Raw genomic sequence first — 14,004 nt, 5'->3', positions numbered from 1 at the left:
GAGGCCATCTTCCATCGCCATTGGAGAAGGCGCTCTGCTGTCCGTGGGCTCCGGTTAATACAGTGGGAGATGCCAGGCCCAGCAGGTGCTGGGAGATTGGCATGAAGAGCAATTACTTTGTAGCCTGAGCTTTCCACATGTCCTCCGGCTGCCTGGCCTTTACTCTGCCCACTTGAACCTGAGTCCCACAGGGGCGAAGCAGACGGAGATGCGGAGGTAGAGGTGCTGGGGTACGGTTCTCATCTCCCACCCCCAAGGCTCCAGAAGGAACTCCAGTCTAAAAAGGGAAGCCCATCCCATTCATATGACCTGGGTTGGCACTCGTCATGTCTAAAAACAGACTTTTTCCCCAAGAACATTATGCTCAGAGCATTTAACATCCACTTTCCATAGGGTCACGGGGTGCCCAGAAATTATCTACTACAATAAAATGCCCCCACAGTTTCCAGGACATTAAGTTTTTAAAACAACAAAAAATAAATAAAACAACCCCCCCCCAAAAAAAAACCCCACCAAAACATGCTCACCTTACTAGTGCCATCTGTCCACCGGAAGGACAGGAACTGAACGTTCACCCCCACCCCTAAATACATCGACCATTTTCAGAGGATACAAGACCTCAAAATGGATTTCAAAGGCCCCTGTAATTTTGGCGCCATGACATCTGATGTTTTATAAGCTATTTTTATTAGCCAGGATTGTAGAAAATTGATGCTCACCAGCCATTAACCTTTCAAGCATACAATTGCATTCCCCCCTCCACACATACATGGAAGTACACCTTGGGTTTCTATGCAGGATCAATCTTTGTGCTCCCTAGCTCTTTTAAGGAAAAAAAATGTCATTGTGAGCCCACCTTCCTCTCCTCAAGAAAATTTAAGTTCTAAAATTTTATGGACTTTTGATCACAATTTTATAGCCGTCAGCTCTGCATTGGAATTCTGTTTTTATCTTCAAATATAAGAGCTAGATAAGGCAAGCTTCCTAATCCCTTCTTTGTAACAGAGTGAAGATGGGGGGAAAATGAGATAACAAGAAAAAATGCCTGGTTTTAGCAGTAGGAGCCTGCAGTGGGGCTAGCTTTGGAGCGACTGGCTTCTAACCCCACCCGCTCATCAGCATTCAGGCATTAAATATGATATGGCATAATCCAATCAAAGCAATAGCCTATTAACAAATAATGGCAGTGAATAACTTACATTTGTGTGCTGCCTCCTGACCTTATATGTCTGTGGAGCTTTAAATAAGTCACTCCATAATTTATTTATTCAATTTTGCCAACATGCCTTTGGCCTAAAGGTCTCTGGCCACACGTAAAGGCCAGCAGGGGAAGAGTCCCCAACAAAACCATAAAAGCTTATAGCACAAGGCCACTAAGTGATGGAGAAGTCACCGCCTCAAATATCAGCCCATCCTTGGAACACTCAGGACCCGGCTCTGAGCAGGATTGCTGGGAGAGTTCAGGGCCCTCCACTGGCAACAGAGACCCAGAGATGAAAGTCCCCTCTCCCACCCAGGCTTGGATGTCCCACCCCACCCCAGGGCTGACGAACTCCAGAATGCGGACCCTTCAGAGTCTGCATGCTGGGCAGCTCTGAAGACAGAGGCCAGGCCCGGGGACTCGCCGCCCTGAGCTTCGGGATAGGAAAGGAGGTGACCTCTGGGGTCAGGAGAGGAGGAGGTGGGACAGCTGCTGGGGCTCTGCTCACTCGGCACAGCAGAGCTCGGGTATTTATAGGCACAACCATGACAAGGACTAAGGTGGTACCACTTGCTGCCTCGCAGGCCCAGCCCATGGCGATGCTCTATACAGACAGCAGCTTCGTGGGTCCTCAGGCCACACCATGCCGAGGCAACAGCCACCCCACCGCATGGAAGAGAGAACAGATCGCAAAGCCACGAGTGTCCCTGGAGACGAGCCTCTGCCACTGTCCCACTGGGGCCGGGGATGGGGGGGGTATCCTCACCTCCAGGTCCTGCTGATGAATGCCTAATGCAGAGCAGACCCTGGCACAGACACCTGGCTCTGGCCCCATCAGCAGGCTTCCTGTTCCGCCCATGCTGGCTCTCCCTGCATGGTCCTTAGCGGGGAAATAAATGCCTATCACCAGTTTCATCCCTTGTAAACTCAGACCTCTTCTTGAGCTCCGAGCTGGAGAAACTTCTGACAACTAGTAGTTATGAGCACCCTCTTCGGAGTCCAGGCCAGCCCTTGGGGTGTCCACTGCAACCCGGGAGAGAGGGCAGAGAGGCCAGAGTACCCACAGCCACACCTAGCTGGTGAGACCTGGTGCTCCTTCATGCGTGCCAAGGGCTCCCCCTGCCCAACACAGACCCAGCCTGCAACACACGTGTCAGGAATGGGACTGATAGCTCAGAACCAGGCTCAGCAGCTGCCTCCCTGAGCCCGGTGCAGCCAAGGAGCCAGGCAGGCAAAGCTGAGGGGCACAAAACACAAGCACGGAGACTCTCACCGCCAGAGCAGTGCCCTTTTGCATTTCTACAGTAAGGCAGATTGGAGGAGAGCACAGGCAACTCCACAAACGCATCCTCCTCCCGCGTGCTTCCCGCTGCCTCTCTCTGCACACCAGCCACTCCCAAATGGGGTTCTCCAATGAACAGCGCTTGCCCTGTGCCTGGGCAGCGCCATCTTGCTGTGACACTAAGGCTGCGCCTGACAGGAGCACCACGCGAGACGACAAACGTTCCTCCTACACGTCACTTCCAGCGCGGCTGTTCCGCACCACACTGCGCTCCGGAGCCCCGAGCCGCTCTGGCGAGATGGACCTGCAGGGCGCTGACTCAGCCAGCCGCTCGCAGTGCACGCAGGGCGCCTGTCCACGGATGTGCCTCAGGGGAAACCAACATCTGGAAACGAGAAGGAGTCTCCGAGCCCCAGGCGGTCAAACCATCAGATCCCGGGAGACAGCCGGATTGCAGTGAGTAGACTGCCTCCCGTGGCTGCTGGAGAAAGGGAGCACCGCCCTGGTGGCAGCTTACAAAAACAGAAATTTACCCTCTGCACCTCCAGGTCTGCAATGCCACGGGGAGGACCCTCCTCGCCTCTCCCAGCTTCGGGGGGTTCCGGGTGTCTCTTGTTTCCAGGTGCACCGTTCCCAACTCTGCCTCTGTGTCCCCATGGCCTCCTTTGCATTTGGGGTTCCTCTCTGTCTCTTACAAAGAACTTACTTGGAGCCACCCAAGTTCATCTCCTCTTCAGGTTCCGTGGAACTGACCCTTGGGGGCCACCATCTACCTCACTGAGGTGGATCTGCAACCAGGCCTGGCCTGGCTAGTTTAGCTGGTGTCCCCCAGGTAGGCAGCCCCATGGCCTTGGCTAGTTTAGCCTGTGTCCCCCAGGTAGGCAGCCCCTTGGCCTGGCTAGTTTAGCCTGTGTCCCCCAAGAAGGCAGCCCCATGGCCTTGGCTAGTTTAGCCTGTGTCCCCCAGGTAGGCAGCCCGTTGGCCTGGCTAGTTTAGCCTGTGTCCCTGGAAGGCAGCCCCTTGGCCTGGCTACTTTAGCCTGTGTCTCCCAGGAAGGCAGCCCCTTGGCCTGGACAAAAGAAGATGAGGGCTGAGAAGGAAAGGCAGGCACTCACCCCTGCCCGCCCTCCCGGCCCTCCCAGGCTCTCAGCCCCCCATGCTGGGCTTCTGCCTGCACCTCTCTCTCAGCCTTCTGGAGGCAGAAGCTGGGACCTCATCCCTACTGGATCTGGGCACCGAGGCCCTCCAGGCTTCAGGCTGAGTAGCCCAGGCACCACCGACCTGAGATCTGGGCAACAGAAACAAAGGAGCAGGAGACCCGACTCTTCTTCGCAGCGGCCACACAAGTGCCTGCTCCTGAGAAGACCCGCAGCCCGTTCCTCCTCCCCTTCCTCAGAACGCCCGGAGACCACGGGGCCCAGCCCTCCCGCAGGGCCACCCTCCAGGGCTGCCGTCCGTTCCAGCGGGGAGCTCGCCGGCTCTGGCCAGTGCCTCTGCAGGCCTGCGCCGCGCCCGTGCCCCACCCGAGCAGGAAGCGCCGTTTCACGGGGACCGAGGCCATCTTCCCGTTAGCGCGGCAGCGCGGGCGGCGCTGTGGGCCTGTGGATATGCATCTGTCGCTGAAGGCTTACCTTAATCCTCCCTAAATCCCCACACACTGTCAGCAAGAAAGCATCGTGAATCCAAACAAGGCCGAGTTGCAGAGCAGCCGGCCCGGAAGCTGCCGGGGCTGGGCCGAGGCTCACCTCCACGCTCTCGGGACCCGGGGGACCCTCTTCAGGGGGCCCTCACGGCGGGGGGAGCGCCGGCGAGACGGGGCGGGAGGGAAGGCACGCACGGCAGCTGAGCACCGAAACGTCCCACGACTCCTAAAGGGGGAGGCCCGGTGCCTCCGTGTCCTCAGCGGCAGAGTGGGGTTCCTACTGCCATGATAGAGTGCCGTGAGCATGGTCGGGTGTACGGCACCCCCGAGCGAGCAGCAGCCGCACGGAGACGGCCACGCCTCCACTCTGCGCACTCCCCAACGAGGGCCCGCGGGAGGCCTCGAGCCCCGGAACACATCCCCCTTCGACAGCAGGAGCTCTGTAGGTGCCATCAGATGACAGACCTGGGCGTGCGAGGCGACTCTGGCTGAGCCGGGCCGGCCCGGGGGCTGAGCCCGCAGGCACCCTGACCCGCCGCCGGCAGGAGAGGAGCGACGAAACAGCAGGCAGGCCGGGGGCAGGCATCAGCCGCCGATAATCAGAGAGAGCCTTTCTGTGGTGTGGGGGATCGAACCCACAGCTGGCTGGTGCAAGAAAAGCACGCTGGCACTGAGCTACACCGCCAGGCCTCGTTCCTTTCTGAGTAAGAACCAAAGAGGATGCTTAGCTTGGACCAGTCTGAGACAATACTGGAGGCCACCAGGAGAGGGCAGCCTGGAGCCCGGGCAAAAAGGCACCGAAATTCCCACCCCCTTGGGGAAAAATAGAAGCACAATTAGCAGCACAGTGGCCGCCCCACCCCTCCCCTCCCCTCCCCTCCCCCACCCTGCCAGGGGTCAGAGGAGCAAGTGCTGTACTCAGGTTTATCTAGCGCTCACTCCCAGGACTTCTATTGCCCTCGACAGACAGAAACTTCACTCCGCTGCTGGCATTTTTTTACAGTGGAATTCACTTGGAGGAAAAATTGCCCCTTCAAAAAAAGTCAGAATAATAGGCACATTCTTTGAAAAGATGAACGCTTGCTGCTCTCTCTTGGCTCGTGATTAGTTCTGGCATTTATCTAACCATACTTGCAAAGAAAGACGAAAGGAAGAAAAGGAGGGAGAGAGGGAGGAACAGAGGGAGGAAGAGGAGAGAGAGGGGGAGGAGGGAGAGGCAGAGGGAGGAAGCCTCTCTTTCATTTTAACTCATGTGCATTTGCTAACTTAAAAATTTTCACAAGATTTCCACATTTTGAAATTAGTATCATGAAGCAAACACGCCGGGCGACTGGGTCTCATGTATGCTTCATTTAAACCCGATTTCCTTGTGACTGAAAGAAAAAAAGAAAATCCCACAGGGAAGAATTAAAAAGTACTCTTTCTGAAACAAAGGACTGGCAGGTCTTGCTGGCTGCTACGGAACGCGAGTGCCACGCAGGCCAGCGTTCGGAGGGACTGCCGGGGGAGGAGGACCGGGAAGGACCTGGTCCTCGAGTTACAGCCGGCCACCTCCCTCCCAGCCGGGGATCTGCGCTCCGAGGCCTGCACACACCCGGCCCCCGGGCCTGGCAGAAAGCTCACACGCACGGGGCACCGGGACCCCGCCCGCCTCCACACACACAGCCAGGCTCTCGGGAGATGCACTTGGGAATCCCCGGACCTTGCTAGTGACTTGTGATCGGCCTCCCGAGGGTCCCCGCGCTGAGTGCGGTGACGAGCGTTCCAGGCCGCAGAGCTGGCGGCCCTCGCCCGGCCCCACCGCACACCCAGAACTCAGGCCCCAGCCCTCCCCGCGCCGCAGCGGGCTCTGCAAACCCGCGGCGTCTGAGGCGCTGAGAGGGGCCGTTGGATACTCCCCAGGGGCCCGGTGTGAGCTGCTGCCGTCAGGGACTTCTGACACCCGGGGCCTCTGCTCCGGCCGCCGCCCAGGAGAAAGCACTGGCGCCTCCCGGGCACCGCGGAGGGTCAGGGTGTGCCCACCTGCAGATCGGCGCTGCTGTCCTGAAAGCCACCTGCGGCGACGTTTTAGGGGAAATCTGAATGAGGAGCAAGACTGGAGAAAGACGGGCTAAAGGGCAAGCTGTGCCCGTGTCGGCCGGCAGCGACGCCTTGACACCTGTCATTTCTGATCCGCACGTGACGCGGAGCCGCCAACCTTCCTGGCAGGGCTTCTGGGGAGCTGAAATGAGACGTTATGTCCGGAGGATCGCTAGAGCTTCGTGATTACACCGTAGCTCCTCAGAGTCGCACCTGCCCTCGTTTTAACATTCAATTAAAAGACACATTCTGGAAATATGAACCCTTAATTAATAGCTCACAAGGCTCCTGTCTGGAACGGGCGTGGGGGTGCAGTTCTGTGACCACGATCCGTCACAGGGAACTGGAACCGACGGACTCGAGCAGCAGGCCTGACCCCACCGCGCGACGCTGGGTGCAGGTGAGTGGGGACAAGAGCTCCTCGCACACAGCCTGGCCCGGGCAGCCCCGGTGCTCTGTGAGGCACAGCGAGAAGAGGCTGCCGGGAAGCATCGCCTGTGACTCAGCTCGCTGCCCGTTAAGACCCGCTGCTTCCTGCCTTGGCTCTGGGCCTGCCTTACCTTTCAGCCTCACTCCTAGGCACTGCGAAAACAGGGGAAACCCACCCCAATCCTGAAGGCCCTGATGGGCTACGACGGCCCTGCCGACGGCCGAGGCGGTGCAAGCGGGCTCCGGTGGGTGAGGTGCGGTGTGCGGTGTGCAGAGGGCCCCGGGGCTGGCGATCCGGCCCAGCCAGCTCCTCCAAGCCAGCGGCAGGGCCGAGGCGCAGCCGCAGTCCCCCTCTGGTCTTTGGCCAGGCCTAAGGCTTCCTAGAGCCGCCGACAGAGCCCGCCACCGTCTCTGGCTCCTGGCAGGGGAATCAGCAGTGCACGCAGTCCACGCACAGCCTGGTCACGGGGGCCACTCGCATGGAGGCGGCTCCTCTCGTGCGTTCTGCGAGGATCCTGGCTCCCTGTGCCGCGGGCTCTGGGATTTGTGTGCTGGGTGGAGCCCCTGATTCACGAGGGGCAGAACCCAAGCAGGAGTGAGAGCCAAGGTCCCGGAAGCTGAGAGCCTAGCTCAGGGGCAGGGCTGACCTCACTGTGCGCCGAGGTGGGGAGCGCACCACAACCGGCCCTTGTTTTTCTCTCCTCTTAGGAGGCAATGCGTCTGGGTCTTGGGGTCGTTCAAAGGTGCCACTGGGACCAGTTCTACTCTACCAACCTCACAGTCCTGAAACAGCTGCTCCATCCCAGACAGGAAGGCAGAAAAAGGAAGGGCAAAGGACCGAAATCACCAGTTGAGGCTTTTCCTTTTTATTAGGAATATATGTATATGAATATATATGACTATCTCTATCTATCTATCTCTGTCCCATATTTAAATAGGGCTCGTGATCAGACAGGTGTGCCGGGGCATTCGAGGTCATTAGGAGGGAAGAGGAAGGATGCTGGCTAGACGTCTGCAGGATTCTAACCATCTCAGGCTCCCGCAGGCTGTGTGGCGTTTTCTAGCCACATGGGGGCTCAATGCCCAGGGCTGGGCTGGGGTAGGACACGCTCATCTTCTTGCCTATGAACCTGCCAGGCCAGCTACCTGACCGCCTGCACCCACTCCTCCCCAGCCGTGTTCCCGATGGGTCACTTCTTCACCCCCTGCCTGCGTCGCCCAGCACCCAAGGGCTGGCGCTGTCCCTTCCTCCCAGAATCCCAGGTCTTCCTGAGATCACATGACCATCATCAAGGTGATGGATTGTAGGAGCCTAAGCCAAACACAACAGGGCAATTCTCTGTTTTCTCAGCAGAGTGACATGGGACCCGGTTTCCGCCAATGAGAGTTCCTACGGGCCCTGTGAGAAAGAAATACCCCTCTTGCCCCCGCTTCTGCTCTGATGTCAGAACACGGGGAGCCACTGCAGCTACTTTGCCCTGAAGAGGCAATACACGAACAGGCTGAGGATGGTAGAAGGATTGAAAAAAAAACAAAACAAGTCTGGGCTGTAGCCCTTCCTTGACTGCATCACTGCACAAGAACAATTTATTCCAGATTCTGTTGAAAAGTTCTACCCTGGGGGCCAAGTATATCCTGATCCATGCACATGGTAAACACTTGTGACAGGCTTCCATGACTCTCAGCTTAAGAGAGAAATAATTGATCATAACAAAGTAGCAACTATCCCAAGAGAAGCATGGGGGGGGGGTACACCAGCTATGCTGAGGTTGGGGGGGGGGTTGGAGAGAGGCAAGGTGTTCTGAGCAAGTCTCATGAAATGAGGTCGATAAACACAGAACTCTCCATTCTACATTATTCCGTCCCTCCCCTCAAGTGACTTTCAGACCCTAGCATCCCAACCCCCCCCCACCCGCCCCACGATGTCTCTGCTCACCTGTCACCTTTTCTCCACAGCGGAGAGACACGGCCCGATTGTCCTTTGGCTGCCGTGTCACCAGAGGCCCCTCTCCCCCTCGGTGAGCTGGCCTCGACTCTGTCCCCTGAGCTAGCTGGCACCACGGGGCACTGCATTGGGCCACAGCCGCCTCCTCCGGCCAGCTGACCATTAATTATTCACAGAGAGAGCGACACCAGACTCCAGCTAGGCTTAACGCTGGCGCGTTCTGCCCAGAGAAAGTGCCCTAGCCAACCCGGTTCAGAGACCACCACAGGCCGGCGATCCAGGCCCAAAGCGAATGACCCTTAAGACGAGGTGACATCTACCCATGCGGGAACACTCACGTCCGCATGTTTGTCATCCACAGGGGTCAGGAGACAGGAGGCAGAGGAGACCCAGGAACCCTGCAAACCAGCTCACCCGGAGAGCACCCTGCCTTCCCTTTCTCAGTGGCTCCCTTTCTCGAAAGGGTCACAATAGATAGTATTTGTTACCCTGTTGGGGAAAACTATTTTAAGCCTAATTAGCATGGAATTTTTAGAAGGCAAATGCTTTTCATTTAGACATAAAGCAAAATGCCACGACATTTCTTCCACCCATTTATCATAAACAAGTTAATTACTGTGTAACAAATCGCTCCTGCTAGAATCTGTGTGTTTTGGGGGCTGCAGCAGAGCTGACTCAGGCAAAGAGGAGGCCCACGAGCAGTCGTGAATACCTTACGCGCGTTCGCCATCAAACCCAGCTCTCTGAAGCTCCGCTTGTCAAATTAAGGTTAAGCTCTCTCTGTTGGAATAACTCAATTATAAGCAGTCATTATCTATTTAACTGGATTCCAACCAGACACACTGTGCTTCTTATTTATTTTCCACGTAGTCACCCGTTCCAAGTTCTCAGAGCTGCAGTTTTCTGCACACAGAGAGACCGTGCGTGTCCTGACTTGAGTGCATCACAGTTTCAGCTTTTGCTGCCACACGTGTAAAATTATTTCTAAGATATGAAAACAACCCCTTGCTTTGGGCACTCGACACCTTAAGAGCGAGCAGGAGAGGACGTGTGTGGTTGGAGGGGGGCACACTCGGGGAGGGGAGAAGCAAAGCGATCTCAAAGCCGCAGCCCGCCTCAGAGGAGGGCCAGGGCAGAAGCCAGGCTCACAGGTGCGGGGAGCCGGGTGCCTGGGGGGCCCCGTGCCAAGCCTGGCATCACAACACTTTGCTCGTGAGCCAGTCCCCGCCCACCCGGGATGATGATGCCGACTCCACTTCTCTTCTCCCGCTGCTGGAGCCCCTCGGGGCCGCAGGGGGCCAGGCTCACGTCCTGCCACACACCCCGCTTCCTCCCCACCCCTGCCGGGTGCCCGCCCACAATGGGGGAGGGAGGCCCGTCTGAAATCTCACACAGGAACATTTGGGCAGGCACGACGGCCCTTGCCTATAATCTTAGCTACAGGGGAGGCACAGATTAAGAGGATTGACAGTTCAAGGTCAGCCAAAGCAAAACGGTAGCAGTAAGATCCCAGTCAAGAATTGGAAGCAGGCCTGCCAACCCAGCCACCTCAGGAAGCACAACTAGGAAGATCCTAGCTCAGGCTGCTGGGTGGGCGGGGACAGCGAGGCCTATTAGAAACAGAGTTAAAGCCAAGGAGACTCGGTGTATGCCTCAAAGGGCACTTGCCAGCAAGTGCAAGGCCCTGAGTTCAAAACTCAGGACTGCTAATAAAATATACACATAGACATACACAAAGACGTATTCGCTGCTTCTGTTGGGCAGTCCTTGTCATCACCGAGACAGGCATGGTACCTGATGTCGGAGACTCCCTGAGTAAAAGTGACCGTGCATGATCTTATGTTCACTACAAGCGCCCAGATGCAGAGAAGGGGCCCAGAATGCAAAAACAACAGCACTGAGCCCCAAAGAGTTCTGACAGATAGCTCACCCCATCAAACGCCAAACCGACCCACACCTGCAGTTGGCAATGCAGCGGAAAACACTCACACGGGCCTGCCCCCCGTGGTACCTCCACCCCCTCCTCGCCCACCTGCCCCGAGACGTGGTTTCCATGATCAGTGATATTCAGTAGTGTCATGACTCAAAAAACAAAAAGTAATTAAAAAAAAAAAAAGAAGCAAATAGAAAAAGAGTCGGCTTCGGTGCAGAGTAAGAATCCTAAGACATAGGTCTCACAAAATAAGGAACAAGCAAGAAAGTCATCAAGCTGTGTCTACAAGAGTGACTATCTAAAACCTCAACCCACTATGTACATGCAAGAGCTTACATGTACCACACATGCACGCAGCAATTGCTGTCACACACATACACTCACACACACACTCACACGACTGCCGTCAGATCTCAGGGGAAGAGTCTGTATTTCTGGAACACAACACTGGCAGATGAGTGAACAGCCTGAGGGCGCTGTAAGTGTGAATGCTGAGACTCAGCTCTGACACTGTCTGGAAAGTCCACTCCCCCAGCACTTTGAAATCAGCTCAAAGCCTGCCACTTCTGGGAAACAGACTGGGAGAGAACGCAGCTAACCAAGGTGCTCCCAGGCCGGCTCTGAAACCAAGAACAGATTCAATTCTTCTCCGATGCAAATACAAAGTTTGTCTCGAAAGGGAAACGGATCGATGTGCAGAATGATCTATTGTCATGCGAGTCCTCCAACTGCTGCCAAGTTGCCCATGGCAGGCGTGGACACGATCCCGGACTGCCACAGAGCTAATTGGTGGTTCCCGGCTGCATGTGTGTTTTCCTGTTGTCACTGGGGCAGTAATGAAAATGAATGCCACATTTTCGAACAGAACGGCTGTGGGCTTATTTACCGCCTTTCCAACAACATCGTCTGCTTTATCATGCATTTCAAAGCAGGGGTAATTTAAGAATCCAGAATTTCATACATAAAAACACTTGGGAGGAAAGTCTCCCCCTGCGAGCCACTGGGGGGGATTTTACATCTCAGTCCCCCTTTGTGGCCAGGCACTGACTCACCACCCTGGGAAGAGACAGGGATTCTCGAGCCGTCACCTGCTTACACAATGTCTAGAGTGGACCACTTTGTACCTGCTTCACCTCACAGATGTCATCTTGCAGAAAGCGATGCTCCAAGACCAGTCAAACCCGGCCGCGCACGTCCTCCCCGGTGGAGGACACGGCCACGCCCCCCCCAGCCCCTCAAGCCGCTGCCAGCCCTACCTTTGAGTAGCTTCTCTCCTTCCAGCACATTGGGCGAGATCAAAGCAGTGTAGTCTTCCTCCGAGAAGCCAGCCTTGCAAGTCTCTCTGGCTGTAAGACCCCCACCGTGGGCCTGCAAGCAGAAAGGAGAGCGGTTAAACATAAATAAGTTCCCAGAAATTAATCCAACCCACATTCCTCGCAGCCTGCGGTGTGTGCCCAGAAGAGCTGATAAACTGCAGTCTCCACCCAGAGGTGACAGCCGGATTCTCGGGTCTCTAGGGACTCGGCAGGGAAGCGGCTCAGCACTGGACCTGAGGCTCTGCCTGCTGAAGGGACCGGCTCCCTGAAGGCCAGGCGGGCCTGGGCCCAGGCTCTGCTGGCACAGCAGGGGGCCAGGAGGAGAACCACCCCAAAGGTGCTGGAGTAAGACTTGGGTGTGCTCCTGAAGGAACGAAGAAGGGGTCAGCCGGCAGTGAGGCCATTCCTCCTGGGCTCCAGGTGCAGCAGAGCTGGCGGCTCCCGGGGGCAGGCCACCAGGGGAAGGAGAAGAGCAGATCAGCAGAGCACAGGAAGGGGGGGGGGGGTCTGTCCCAGGCTGGGGAGGGTGGGGTGGCTTCCCCGCTCCAGTTCTCCCTCCACCCCTCCTCTCCTCCACTCCCTCCGTGGACACTTGTTCAGCTCCACCAGCCTAAACCAGGGTGTGTTCTTCCCGGCGGCTAGCGGCTCCCCTGCAAGAGTCCAGCCTGAAAGCTTCGCGGAGCAGGGCGAGGTGGGCGACGGAGCCCCACCCAAGCTGTGCGGGCTGGGAGGGGCGGGCTGTGCCGCTGCAGAGCCAGCCCGTGGCAGGAGGAGCGCGCGGCGGGCGGGCGCCCTCTCCCCGCACCACCACCGCGCCGAGCCCGGGAGCCCAGCGCACAGCCCACACCCCGCGGTGGCGCCTCGGCGGGGCGCTGGAGCTGAACGCGCCTCCCCGCCGGCTAAGCCAGGCGCCGCCGCCCGAGCTGGGGCTCCGAGGCCCCGGCCTGCCGCTCCGGCCGGACTCCAGAGCCCCCCGCCCCGCCATGGCGCCCGCCGTCCCCCCCCAAAGGACCTGAGTGCCCTGCGCGCATAGGCCTTTTCCTGGGAAGAGCTGGGAACCCAGCGCCAAATAACACCTGCAGCCCGAAGAGGCCGTGCTCAACCGGGAAAGTTTCGGTCCTTCTGGGCGTGTGCCCGAGCGAGCCTCCGGCCGCGGGCGCGGGCTGCTCTCCGAGGTGATGACAGCGAGGCCGGGCGGCCACGGGAGGGGGTTCCCGCAGCTCCGGCGCTGCCACCCCGCATCTCCCGGGCGCAGAGCCGGGCGCGGAGCGGGGCCCGCCCGGCCGCGGGCTCCACGGAGAGCCAGGCAGCGCCCGATCCCCCTTCCCGGGCGCCCTCAGCCCCGCGCCCGCCGGTGCCCGGCTCCGCGCCGGACCCGAGGCTCCGACCATAGCACGCGGAGTCCGGCGGCCAGGACGCCCCGCGGTCCCCACGACCCTCCGCCCGCCAGGCCGGGGCGGCTCGGCGCCGCGGACCCCCGGCTCCGGGCAGCCGGGATCGGACCGGACGCCCAGCGCCTGCCCGGCCTCCACGCCCGGCTCTGCCCGGCTCCGTACGCGCGCGGCCCCGGCCCGGCTGCGCTCGGGAACTCCAGGGGCGCGCGGCTCGCGGCTCCCGGCTCCGGGCGGTGGGCAGCCCGCCCCGCGCTCCCCGGGGCTCGGGGCGACCGGAGGCCGCCCGGCGGGTCCCACCCCGGACCCGGCCCGGGGGTCCCGCGGCCCCGCGCCCCCGCCGGCTCCGCCCCGCGGCCCCCGCCGCCCCGCGGCTCCGCGCTCCGCCGCCCGCGGGCGGCTTCGCCGAGCCGGGCTGAGCGTCGGGGTGCGCTCCGCACGCCCGCCCGGGGCCGGCCGGGGAGTCGGGGGCGCCCGCCGCCCGGGCTGCGGAACGGCCGGGCGGGCGGCGGCAACTTACCCGGCGCGCGCGGGAGAGCGCGAGCAGCAGCAGGAGCAGCACGCCGGCGCCCGCGGTCATCTTCCCCGGCGCCGCCCCTGCCCGGCGTCCGCCGCGGCTCGGGGCTCGGGTCGCCTTCGGTCTCCGGCGTCCACGCCGCCCGCGCCCGCGCCCGCGCCGGCTCGAGCTCCGGCCCCGCCGCGCTCGCTTCCAGGCTCCGGGAGCCGGGCCAGGTCCGGCCGGCGGCGCGCTCGCTCCCTCCCGGCCGGTGCGTCCGCCGGCCCCGC

General features: G+C 59.4%; 1 protein-coding gene across 1 annotated transcript in view; it reads right to left on the bottom strand.

Annotated features, from left to right (window-relative positions):
• Nucleotides 1-13,798, bottom strand: part of Cdh4 (cadherin 4) — a 356,680-nt gene extending 342,882 nt beyond the window's left edge. The window contains 2 exon segments of the mRNA XM_048349680.1: nucleotides 11,768-11,879; nucleotides 13,739-13,798. Of these exon segments, the coding sequence (XP_048205637.1) occupies nucleotides 11,768-11,879; nucleotides 13,739-13,798 (172 nt within the window).
• Nucleotides 13,799-14,004: the final 206 nt, after the last annotated feature.

The sequence above is a fragment of the Perognathus longimembris genome, chromosome 6 (genome assembly GCF_023159225.1).
Source record: "Perognathus longimembris pacificus isolate PPM17 chromosome 6, ASM2315922v1, whole genome shotgun sequence".
Classification (NCBI taxonomy): domain Eukaryota; kingdom Metazoa; phylum Chordata; class Mammalia; order Rodentia; family Heteromyidae; genus Perognathus; species Perognathus longimembris.
This window is presented reverse-complemented; position numbering and strand designations above follow the sequence as displayed.